This window comes from Columba livia, chromosome 17 (assembly GCF_036013475.1).
Source record: "Columba livia isolate bColLiv1 breed racing homer chromosome 17, bColLiv1.pat.W.v2, whole genome shotgun sequence".
In the NCBI taxonomy this organism is placed as follows: Eukaryota; Metazoa; Chordata; class Aves; order Columbiformes; family Columbidae; genus Columba; species Columba livia.
Genome location: NC_088618.1, coordinates 5,899,942 through 5,912,342, shown reverse-complemented (window position 1 = coordinate 5,912,342; position 12,401 = coordinate 5,899,942). Strand labels below are relative to the sequence as shown.

General features: G+C 43.6%; 1 protein-coding gene across 5 annotated transcripts; it reads right to left on the bottom strand.

Moving 5' to 3' along the window:
- Window positions 1–440: 440 nt before the first annotated feature.
- On the bottom strand, window positions 441–12,351 carry ANKRD13A (ankyrin repeat domain 13A). 5 transcript variants are annotated; one of them, XM_065033614.1, is made up of 17 exons: window positions 12,104–12,179; window positions 11,538–11,645; window positions 9,920–9,973; window positions 9,111–9,243; window positions 8,852–8,976; window positions 8,381–8,426; window positions 7,839–7,982; window positions 7,206–7,401; window positions 6,760–6,826; window positions 6,172–6,253; window positions 5,842–5,900; window positions 5,423–5,559; window positions 4,895–5,052; window positions 3,850–3,963; window positions 3,423–3,574; window positions 3,136–3,200; window positions 441–2,342 (listed from the first exon to the last, which is right to left on the bottom strand). In XM_065033614.1, exons 5-17 carry the CDS (start codon window positions 8,939–8,941, stop codon window positions 2,144–2,146), a joined length of 1,509 nt encoding a protein of 502 aa, XP_064889686.1. In that variant the 5' UTR covers window positions 8,942–8,976; window positions 9,111–9,243; window positions 9,920–9,973; window positions 11,538–11,645; window positions 12,104–12,179; the 3' UTR covers window positions 441–2,143. The 5 variants fall into 5 exon arrangements, with proteins under 5 accessions (XP_064889686.1, XP_064889687.1, XP_064889685.1 ...); XM_065033615.1 differs by lacking the exon at window positions 12,104–12,179 and adding an exon at window positions 12,007–12,094; XM_065033613.1 differs by lacking the exons at window positions 9,920–9,973; window positions 12,104–12,179 and adding an exon at window positions 12,333–12,351.
- Between the last annotated feature and the right edge of the window lie 50 nt (window positions 12,352–12,401).

The following is a 12,401-nucleotide window of genomic DNA, read 5'->3' as shown; positions in this document are numbered from 1 at the left end:
TGTTCCATTTTGCACCCATTACCCCTTGTCCTATCGTTGGTTGTCACCAAGAAGAGCCTGGCTCCATCCTCCTGACACTCACCCTTTATATATCTGTAAACATTAATGAGGTCACCCCTCAGTCTCCTCCAAGCTCCAGAGCCCCAGCTCCCTCAGCCTTTCCTCACACGGGAGATGCTCCACTCCCTTCAGCATCTTGGTGGCTGCGCTGGACTCTCTCCAGCAGTTCCCTGTCCTGCTGGAACTGAGGGGCCACAACTGGACACAATATTCCAGATGTGGTCTCCCCAGGGGAGAGTAGAGGGGAGGGTTAGGGATTAAGGTTAGGATTAGGGGTCAGGGTTGGGTTAAGAGTTAGGGTTAGGGGTTATGGTTAGAAATAATATGCCTAGGGTTAGAAGTAATATGCCTAATAGAAAAAAAAAAAGCAATGTCAGATGGATGGTTTATAAAGGCTTTATTTCCACTGGAGGAAAAAATAACATGGTTTCATCTCCTACCTCACAACTTTGTCAAGAGCTCAAGGCAAGGATTATACCCTTTTTTCAACTGCTAAAGTCACAGTTATCCCCGTTTCAAAGAAAGCAACAGCTCCAACCCAGAACGCTGCTGCTGCGCAGGGAAGTCAACGCTCCTGCAAACACCAAACGAGCTATGTAGGGATGCAAGCGGTATCGTTAAACAGAAACGGTGCAGATAGACCAGTTCTAGTGTACACTGAAGGCATTTTAATCATTTGCGATGTAAAACAGTGGATTATTGGTTTAAAAGAGGGCTCTAAGTTACCAAACGCCTCACTGGTTATGATCAAGTCCATTTATAGTGACTTTATACTGGTTAACAGCTGGTTGCACAAAACTGCCCAGTTTTGCCCAAGGAATCAGGGCAGGATTAGGCAGCAAGATCAGCCCATATGTACCATAGGTTTGTCACACTTCTGCCAGCCAGAGCAGAGGAATATTTCTCCCATTCAGCTACCATAAGGCTTTCCCATGGATGTATAGTGTGTATGTGTGGAGTGCACTTAAGAGTCACAGTGGAAGTGCTGTAAACACTGACAGAAGTGCAGATAAAACAGCTACAAACATACCATATGACGAGAGACCTGAGGAAAGCTGGTGAAAAACTACTCGCAAATTGTTACAATACCATTTTTATGAGTGTAGTCCTATTGGCTTGTTTTAAAAATCAATAAAAATATCCCGATAAAAAAATATATGTATCCACATGAAGGATGAGCATTTGAATTTTAAAAAGCAACACACGTTTCCCTTTCAGATGACAGAATTAAATCTTCCAATAAGTATACATTAAAATTTCACCTGAATTTAGCACCCACACGCAGGCACGCACTCATGCACACACGCCAAGCGACCGCAAAGCAGCACCTGTATCTATCGCTTCTTTACTTGCTGCCCTCTGACTACGGGAACGAGCTGGTTTTGAATCACTGCAGAAACTGCTACTTACTAGACAGATGGTCCAGTTTTAGGATCCAAAATTTTACTGGCTACTTGTTTTGTCCTTTTTCAGAAAGCACTGGTTTAGTCTTGAGCTTGGATTAGTTGTTCAAGTATAAAATTATCCCTCTTAAGCAGGAGCACATGATAAAATCTCAGTAACTAGAGACAAGAGAATAACATGAGGAAAACCAACAGAAAACATCTGTCAGCATGAAGAACTACCCTAGGTGTGCATGTGCATAGAGATACTCCTCCCTGTAACAACTGCAACAGACAATGGCTTTGAATTATTCAGAAATTACTAAGCAGATGAGTATTTCTTTGGTAAGTAATGAAGTTTCCCTCCTGAACTCTCCCATAAATCAGGTTTTCAAGCTTTAGTGCAATCCTATATCCTGCTGCTAAGCAAAATTTCCATCTGCTCTTCAATAAATACGTTTAGATCAAAACTTTTCCTTCAAAGCTCAGGCCGCGTGGTTGGGGAGCCAAATGCAGAGTCCCGTGATCTGCAGCTCCCTCAAACAAAAACAAATCAGCTTTTTGTAGCTGATGACGCCAACTAAGAAGGCAGGTGGAATGTTTACTTAAGCAACCCAGGAGTGGTCTTCAGACTGATAGCTCTGAAAGCCTTCAGTTTTAGGCAGATTTGGTCATCCTTATTTCAGGAGATCGCTACAGAGTTATTTTTCCACAAGAGAAAGCTGTAGAACTTGCTGGAGCTCTGCATCTTCTTCTTCGCGACGTTGCTTCTCCCGTTCCTCCTGCTCTCGGACAGACAACTCCATGGCGAGCTGTAGGTCTTTTTCAAAGCTGGAAGGTTCACTGGGGCTGCCGCAGTGTGAGTTACCCGAGCTCGTCAGGTAGCTCTCCTGCAGCGCTCTGAAGGAGAAAAAGAACTTTAAGAAGTAAAGAGACAGAGCCTATTTCATATTTCCCACAATGATCCTTCCTAGCAACTGTTTTCTAACTGCAAACCCGAAAAATCTCTCCCCAAAGGGCAGAAAACAGTTTTCAGGATAAGAGTTGTTCTCATATCTGTGAAATTGCCAACGTAAAACCTGCTCTTTGACAGTTCCTTGGAATTTTTCATACATATTAACAGTTACATTTTCAATAGGTTTCTACAATAAAATTATTCTCATCTAGTTTAACAGTAACATGATTTCCACACACAAAAGAACGAAGAAGATGCAGTTATTTGTGTGCATGAAGATTTCTTTGCACTCAACTGCAGGACCGCACAAACACCAGAATGTATTCCATGTAAATCCATGTTACTCAGTTTTTATAATCATTATGTAATTCTTAAAGAGCAGCTACCCTGAAGTGTGCAGCATCTAATAAACAAACATGCAACCCAGAGGGACCAGATTCACAGTGTTAAGAGCAGAACAGAAGGACTGTGTTTATTTGTTAGGTAATAAATCTGCTAGATGCGCAGACCAGGCCCACAGCTGAGCTGAAGAGCTATACTACATAAGCCAGGGAGCCCAGTTTAGAGTCCTTGCTTTTACTTTTCCAGTAAAAGTTAGAAGAAGCAGAAGGAAGAGACCTTGAGTTCTGCACATCTGCTACCCACACAAAAAAACCCTGCAAAAATTGCTTCATGCTACATTTGGAAGTATTTTTGCTCTCTCACTGCATGACTTGATGTGAAAAATAAATGAGTTACCTCTGATACTGTATATTGAAGTCCTGTGAATATGCAACTGCTCCATTGGAATGCACTCCCACTTCCTAGAAACAGGGAAAGACAGACAATTCCACAGCAGTTAGATCTGCAGTGCAACTCATCCAAACGTGACTCTTAAATCACTAATTTATTCTTTGAAATACGTTATTTCTCTCTTCTGAGGTTCTTAGAAAAACGTTCTACATGATGCTTTCCACACGTCGGTTTAATTCAGAGTCCTTGTCAACACTGTCAGATCCGCACCGTACAGATCACAGCACACTTACTGGATTGCCACCGGATTCCAACAAACTCTGCTGAATAGCAAACTGCATGATCTCGTTATCTTCATCCAGCACGTGTATGTTCCTGCCGTCATCTTGGACGTGGTAAGATTTGGGGATCTCAAACACTGACTGGTCAACCTCAAAATTAGCTCCTATAGAAGCAAAATATAGTTACAAACATGACATAGTCTATTTTTACAAGCTTTAACTTAAATTCTGATGAATGCTTACACACAATTAAGTTAACTCCAAAAATTCAGATAAACCACCTGGCTAAATATACCCACACTCCACATCAGCTGTTATGAGCTGCAGCTCCTTCTCACCTGTGAGTGTTCCACTCTCTGCAGTGAACCCTCCTCTCTCCTGTGCATTCCACTGCCAGAAATGTAGGAAGATGCGATCACTGGATCTCTCCATTCCTTACCTGAATCACACTGCGCACCTCCACCCATTTGTGATGTTGTTTTTTCAGCTGTCCTGCAGCCATTAACATTTTCAAATGTAATTCGGGCATTCAGCACGTGAAATAAGGGAATTTCTATAAGAAAGAGCACAAGGTTTCTATCAAAAAGAGAACTCTTTCATTCACTTCCACACCTGCAGCCCCACCAAACCCTTACACGTTTATTTAATATAATCCATAAGCAGCATCCTGTAATAACAAAGTAAAAAGCAACTCACTTCACCAAGAAGTTGCCCTTAGTCATTCTCACTCTGTCTCTAATCTCTTATCTTAAGATTTGCCAAATCTAAGGCATTGGAGCTAAGAGGAAAGGGCTAGCAACAGCTCATCCTTACTGAAATGAGACTGTCTTTAAAACTATATGTCTGTACTGGCCGTTCAGAATTTGGATTCAATAACCCCAGATGTATGAGACACATACGTCTGGGTGCTCAGTTCCATATACAGGTGACATTAGCCCAACAGAGCTCAACAGGTATTTTGCAGGATGATTCTCTTATTTTTAATTTTGAATGCAATTCTAAGTACACTGGGAAGAAACAATTAATAACAAGTAATAACCTCATCACTATCTGCAACTGCCTGAAAGGAGGTTGGAGCATGGAGGGGGTTGGTCTCTTCTCCCAAGTAGCAAGTGACAGGACAAGAGGAAATGGCCTCAAGTTGCACCAGGGGAGGTTTAGATTGGATATTAGGAAAAAATTCTTCACGGAGAGGGTTGTCAGGCACTGGAACAGGCTGCCCAGGGCAGTGGTGGAGTCACCATCCCTGGAGGGGTTTAAAATGCATTTAGACAAGGTTCTCAGGGATGTGATTTAGTGCTGGAGTTAGGTCATGGTTGGACTCAATGATCCTGAGGGTCTTTTCCAACCGAAATGATTCTATGATTCTATTCTATTAGATGACTAGTAAAAAACTAACATGGTTTTTGTAAATATATCCTGCAAATCTAATAGAAATAAAGGAAATTAAGAAGATGCTACAATAAAAAATTGCTAAATATTACCAATTTTGACAGGAAATCCTGGTGGAAATTCCAGAGTGATGAAATCCCTAAGTCTGGCGAAATGAGCACTGGTTCTGGCCATCAGATCGATGATTGGAGTGACTTGTTCCACGAGAGACAAGGGAAACTCTTCACTCATCCACAAGGTTGCTTTAAATCTTAAAGAGAAAGTTGCATAAAAGCATCTTAATTTTACAGTTTAGGAATAGATGCAAAGCAAAACACGTTAACATTGTCGCCTGCTTCATACATTTCAAAGATTCAGAACAGTCGCTGCTCTGAGAAACCAACCCACATTCCTGGTCAGACTAAAGGCAAAGCACAGCAGGTTCCTAACAAGTTACAGCACCAGTCCAAATACTTTCTTTCACATAGTGGAAGAATTAGACTGTAGCTAAATACTTCAAGATCTCTCTTTTGATTAATTTTGGAAGCTGCGTGAAAAGCACACTGAATATTTGTAAAAAAGGCTTCCAGAAATTAGATGACTGGGGAGAAACTAGAAATAATTAAAATTCTATTTCTCACTTCTGTGTTCGAATGGTGACTTCTTTCGGTCTTCCTATGTCTCTACCTTTCAAATCAAACTCTGGGTCAAAATATTCCTCCAGAGTAATAGCAGTAGGATTGTTACTTGCAGCATACTCTGTTGTCTTGGTCGTACCCTATAAGGAAAGAGAGAAAAAAAAGTCCACAAAAGTAAGAAACAAATAGACAGTGGCTACTATGAGAAACTTTGAAGTTACCTCTTGAGAAGCAGATACCTGCTATTCATACAGAACATTCGAGGGCTCCAACAACCAAAAACATCCTCAGGCAAAATTTAAACCTCATAATCAAAATTGCTGCCAAACTAAGGAAACAAGACGTGATTCCACATGCCCAGAATTTCCAGGGGCACAGATTTCTGTGCTGCGGTGACCTGTTTCAGCATCAAAGACACTCACCTGAGCACCGTATTCATGCTCCACTGTACCAAGAAATGATTCCAGGGGATTCCTGTCAGCTTCAGATAACAAGAGGGAAAAAAAAAATCTGTTACTATTAATAAGCAGTAAAATTCACAGTGCCTCTCCTCCTGGGCCCCAAGGTGGCCAGTGCTCCCATATGAGGTTACAGGCTGGTCACCCTTTACCGTAGTTTAAATACATGTGCAAGTAAAGCAGAGCAAAGTCAGTACGAGAAGTATTTCCCTTGCCTATCTGCCCAGTTCTTCTGCAGTCACACAGAGAGCCAAAAGGTTCTACTTATTTCCAGTTGTCCTATAGGAAAACTACCTTTATATCTTTTCTTCTCCTCTTCTGTTAGATGTTCCGTTCGGATTCTTGTGACCACATTCACATTGTTCGCAATGTATACCTTCAAAAACCCAAAAGGACAAAAAAAGCATCACAGGTTAAAAACCAGATTTTTCTCTAGTAAAACACCCTGTGCACAAATCTGAACGCAGAATAAAGCAGCATGGATCTGCCTCTCACTGGCAAAGGTCTTAATGTTTAACATACTGGTGATCAACACAAAATGCTGCACTTTGATTTTTCTATTCGTTTCACTATAATGGAGATCCCACAGAATATATTCTCGACAGGCCTACGATAAGGCTGAAACCACATGCCACCTGCTGGGAAAGCTGATAAAATAAGAAACCCTGCAAATCATACACCACAGTATCTCCAGAGAGCATTAATCCTGCAAAGCATCCTGTGCCAAAAGAATGGCAAAGGGGTTTGGTCACTGGCTTTCGGGCAAGAGAAGTCAGTTCTCCATGGGAAGTATAAGAACTGAAATATTCAGGAAATAAAGGCAAAACATAATGACACGTCAGTTAGCTGTAAGGCCTTTTTAAAGAATAGAATGGGCTTTACCTTTGCTTCATAGCCATTTACGCCTTCTGCTTTTTCTGTCCTCCAGACCCAGAATCCAGACGTGGTTCTGACAAAAAGTGAACACCACAAGCATCACCACAGTTGCATTTCTACACAGTCCCCAGCCTGGTTTTCTAAAACTGATTTTAAACATTTGATAGGTTATCTGATTATTAACCCCAGACAAAAGCACAGGCCAAACTGTCCTCACACACACATATCACAAGAGGGCCGAGTACATCATACCCCTTCCGTCCTCACTCAGTCCACAGCCAAAGCGTAAAGGCTCAGACAGAGATTTTAGATTGAGATGTGGATACCTGAGCCACAGAGGAGGACAGCCTAAAAACTTCCCAAATTATTTTGTCTGACAGCCCGGGCACGGCGTATGATGTGCATCCATAACCTTGAAATATTTATTCGTTCCGAGAAACTTTGTGTCTTACCTTTCAAAAGCAATATTTTTTGTATCAAGGCACGTATTAATAATTGGAGATGTAAGGCGTCTTTCCACATCTTTTCTTTTCGGTGTCATAGATCCCAACGTCAAGCGCTGCATGTGCTGGGAAATCTCAAAACGCTCCGTGGTAACAAACTTATCATCGTGATTGATCTCAATCAGTTCTGCCCAGCCTCCAGTATCTGTTGGAAATGGTACAGCTCGATCTAAGAAACTCAGCAACAGTATTCCAGAATGAAAAATTGAGAATATATTGTATGTAAAATCAGGACGGACACTAATTCACTTAATTTTGCACTGAGATAAAATTTGGACCCGTATCTAAAATTGGTTTTCATTTGGGGGGCAGGAGAACAGAAGAGGGAAAACTAAGTAAAAGATTTAAGTCAAATTTTAGCCTGTTTACCAAATTTTGACCTCAGATTTCTCAAAAGAAATTAAGCCATTACATTAAACCACTATACAGTATCTCTATGAGGCACTCATGGAATATATGTATATAACGTTTCTACAATTTAGTACTCAGCCTCAACAGGTCTTTTTGTGCAAAATCGGGATTTCTCACTGTGGCTCACATAGTATTTGGTAATCAACGTTGCAGACATGCTAAAATATTTACCTTCTCCCTTGAAAATTAAGCTACGCCTTCCTCTCTCCCAGCTCATATTTTCAAAGCCCAGTAAAGTGAGATCCACACGCAGCTTGGCGCCGCTTTTCCAGATGCGGCAGACATCGCTTGGGCAAACTCTAGAAACGAGTGGGACTATAAAAGACAAATGGGATAAATATAAATAGGAAATATTCAGGAGTTTAAGTGCACAGAGAGTCCAAGCTCAAGCAGACTTCATCACTGTCTTAGTTGTCGATAGCCACAGACAGGTAAACAAAACCCCAAGAAAAGTCTTCAGCAATTCTAACAATGGCTTAACTCCCCATTAAAAAAAGCTAACAACAACAAAAAACAAACCTAAATCAACCAAATAAACAGGAAACAAAGAATAATTGTGAAACAAAAATGTAAGAGGTTCTTTTGAGAGGTAAAGAGATAAGAAATTTGGGGAGCAGATGTTTCTCTGTGTATCTTCTGTGACATTTGTACACAAGCTGCTTAAGTCCCTTTGTCCACAGTTCAGAAGAGGTAAAGCTGACCAGGATTCTTACCCCAGCTAGTGAACTCCCATTTCATTTCCACATAAAAGTCAGGAGTCTGGAGAAGGAAAATACTCCATGAATACTTCATGAAATAGTTTTAATCTAACATTCAGCACAGCATTCCTCATGGACATTTTAGATAAAGGAAAAGAAACGAAAAAAACCCCAGAACTGGAGACATGATAAATGAACATTAAAAAATGAAACTGAAACTATCAAACATAAAAGATGTTGACCCAGAACTGCTGCTTTCTGATGAGCTGTGCTACCTTATTTTACTATAGCAGCAGTAACACCTTCAAGATTCAGCCTCCAATGTTGGAGTTCATGACTAAGGATTTCAAAGAAAAGGTCTCCATCTCTCACAGCACTACAGAATATGCGAGTTGAAACAACTGCTCATCTGATTTCAGTCCACTTAACCAAACTACTTGAATGAGAGTTGCGGTTTGGAGCGAGGTGTTTAAACTAAATAACGACCTCGTTGATCTTTTGGAGTAATTCAGGAACTCCTCCGAGTGTCATGGAGGTCTGCTGGTAGTCCCGATGCTGCAGAATCATTTGTACCATCTCCGGATCTCCTGTACTCACAGCCTCATGTAAAACTGAAAGAAATCCAGACACAAGCTACTTTCAGTTTGCTTTCTGAGCAAAACACATAATGGAAAAGCAGTCAAAATACAACATCTGCTACTGAAAAGCATTAACACACAACTTCTGTTTTCCAAGTTATCTTTACCTGTCCATCCCTGCGCGTTCTCTTTAGTTACGTCTGCCTTGTGTTGAAGAAGGACTTTGGCAGATTCGATATAACCCAAGGAAACAGCGAGATGCAACAAGGTCCGGCCTCGGGGATCCCGTTGGTCGACATCCTGTTGAGTATCCGAGAGACACGTAATGCTGAAGCCGTCCTATCAAATACAGCTACTCAGAGCACATTGAGAAAAGTTTATATCAACAAAGCTTGTTAGTAGTAACCCAGGAGTCAATGTTCCCCAGGTATTCCCACCTATCAGTCTGTGGTGTACAGTTTTCAAACACGACTGTGCTGCCCTTCTGCACCCCGTACGGCACAATCTTACTGCCCCACTGAAATAAAAAGATAAGCAGAACGGGGCCTATAAAACCGCCACGGTAAGAACTGGTATCTCTGTAAGACATGACTGAGTTTTTGTTGATGCTCCTCATTTCTTTTTCTGTAATTATCTCCCCTTCTGTCTCCCTTCAGAAGGCGTCTCTTTCAAGAGAAGACAGGAATTCTAGTCTGTGCGCACTGCACCATGGGCAGTTGACACCCTGAGACACCAACAGAGGGTTTAACATTGTACAACGTAACAGTAAGGAGGAAGGAAAAAAAACAACAAGGCATACAACAGCAATTTCGTATAGCACTTTTTGAAAGTATAGAAGCAAATGGTATTTTACAAAGCGTCCATCTGACTGACACACACAGCACAATGAAGGGTGAGTGCATTTGTACAAGCCACTAAAAAAAAAAAACTACACAAGCATAAATATCCAAAACATGCAAGCACAACATACTCATACCTTACATATTTTTCACTATTAGCTTAGAGATTTGAAACAGAAGAGCATCTATAACTAAAGGAAAAGGGGAAAGTCAATAGCAGAATAAGAAAGGAAAGTTGTTATGCAAGTTAACATGGTTATCCGACAGCAGTAAGTTGGAAAAATCACAAACAGAGTAGGGAAACCTTCATTTTAAAGCATTCCCTTTTCACTTCTGTGTGGAACACTGACTAATTTGCATCCCCACTTCCTACAGCCCAAACGCCTCCTGCACTGATGGGTCGAGGACTCTAAGGCGTCCGTCCCCATCCTGTGCTGCTGTTACTGGTCACACACTCTTGGCCCGTCGTTCATACCCAGCACAGCTGGCGAGCATCTCCAGATCCTTCACGCACCCCTCCGCCAGCAAGAAGCTAATCCCAAGGAAGCAGGAAGAAACACATCTTTGGAATACTTTAAAAACCACCAAGTTATTTAAAAGCAATAAAGGAAGTAAGAAGCAGACATATTCCATTTGAACATGCTGCTCATTTGTTATAAAGCGTTTGAGGGAGGAAGAAGCACTTCACAGGTGGGAACTGCAGCCTCAGACGACTCTTATTTAACGACAGCCTTTCACAGGCAAGAACGTTATTGAAACAGAAATAAATACACTGAAGCAACGTACCAGTACGGTTAAAGATTTTGTTAAGGAACAAGATCAGATTAATTAGATAAAAAGTAATTGCATTCCAAAGATTGTCCCCAAAACAGGACGGGAGCATGCTCAAAGCAAGCATTAGTAGTGTGGTGCACTGTTAGAACTGCCGATGAGAGTCACTAGTCAGGAGGTGGCACAGCTGATCTTTGGCTCGTGTACTTGTGGTGTCAGGTATAATGGAGTTAACATGCTCTGTTCTGCAGACCCTGCTCCACACCACCGAACATCAGAGCTCTCACACAGCGTCTCAGCGAGACAGATGTTTGGTCCACGAGCTCTGCTGTAGCTTTTCAGGCTATTTCCTTACATCATTACCATTTCTCGCTCAGCTGTCCCAGAGGGAACAGCTTGGTATTTTTCTACTCTACAGCACGAAAACAATGATCCATTTTTCTCACCAGAGATGCTGAAAACACTCCAGCCAGTATAAAAGTGCTGCCCCCAGAGTCTCAGACAGCAAAGAAACTGTAAGAACTGCTGGTCCTCAGCAAGAGGCACATTTAAACTTTGGTGGCAGCAGACACCTTTGCTGCATGTTGACTTCCCATTGAGATAAACAATATTTACTGCTTTTCTAGCACAGAAAAAAATATAACATCCATTATATCTGCTCTTCCTTATCACTTCAATGACTCATGCTACTTTCTATAGAGCTATTCTGCAACCGGCACTCAAACACTCTGAGTGCAGCTTTGCGGATAATAAGTCAATGTTTAATATCTTACATAACAAAAAGTATATTCCTGTGCCTTCTTACATCACTCCCACAACGACAAACAAACAGGTAATAGAAAATGAAGCACAGCAACCCCACGAGCCCAAAGAGACCTGGCAGCACCACTAAGGTGACTTCTCCCCACAAAGACACAAAGCCCTGTGCCACAGCTCAAGCTCTTCTGGGGCCCCCAGCCCCCCAATCTCTGGTGCCCTCGTTACCTGGTCCCGCAGCTCCTCATCCAGCCGCCTGTAGTCATTATTCCAAACCAGGACGTGCAGGGGGAAGGCGCTGCTGGCCCTGCCAGGGCAGCTCATGGTGACACACACCTGGTGAGCAGAGAGACGGTGCCCTCACTGCCCCACTCTTTATTTTGGAGACTCCCGATCGCTCATGGCTTGACCCCTTCCGCTTCTCCTCCCTCCCGGCTCCCATATGCCCCAGGTGTGGGGGGGAAAAACGAGGCTGCAACCCACTACAAGCCCTTCACCCCGCTCCAAGAAGCACCCCATGCACAACCCAACTCCTGGGGGTCCCCTGCTCCCGGGCACCCCCCTCAGGCCCACCCTGCAGAGGGTCCTTGCGCCCCTCACCCCTTGGGGTGTCCTCTGCTCCCCACATTCCTGGGCATCCCCTGCTCCTGAGCCCACCCACCCTCCCACACTCCGGGGGGTCTCCTGCTCCCCTCACCCCCTGCTCCTCAGGGTCTCCCCCGCTCCTGGGCCCCACACCCCCGGCCATCCCCGTCCCTCCTTCCTGGCTCTGCAGGGCAGCGGCCGGAACGCACCACAGCGCGGCCGGTGAGAGGGGGCTCCCCCTCGGCTCCCCTCAGCCTGCCGCCACCGGCGAGCCCACGGAAAGAGGAAGTTGCTGCTCCCCGCATACCCTACCCCCCCCGCGGGCGGGCGGATGGAGCGTCCTGCCCACGAGCTGCCCCATCGCCCTCCGCGCGGAGGGGCGGCAGGGCAGTGTTGGGCCGGATGCGGCACCCAGATCCGGCTGCTCTCCCCCCACACTTCCACCGGGTGTTGGTTTCGCCCACTCGCTCTTCCGCGGAGTCGGCGGGAGCATCCTCCCTACCGCCG

Coding starts and splice junctions, on each gene's coding strand:
- ANKRD13A (XM_065033611.1), bottom strand. CDS start 12,199: ATGCGGGGAGCAGCAACTTCCTCTTTCCGTGGGCTCGCCGGTGGCGGC. Junction 8,427..8,851: donor TACTCCAAAAGATCAACGAG/GTCGTTATTTAG, acceptor TTCCTTCTCCAG/ACTCCTGACTTTTATGTGGA. Junction 5,560..5,841: donor AGCATGAATACGGTGCTCAG/GTGAGTGTCTTT, acceptor CTTTCCTTATAG/GGTACGACCAAGACAACAGA.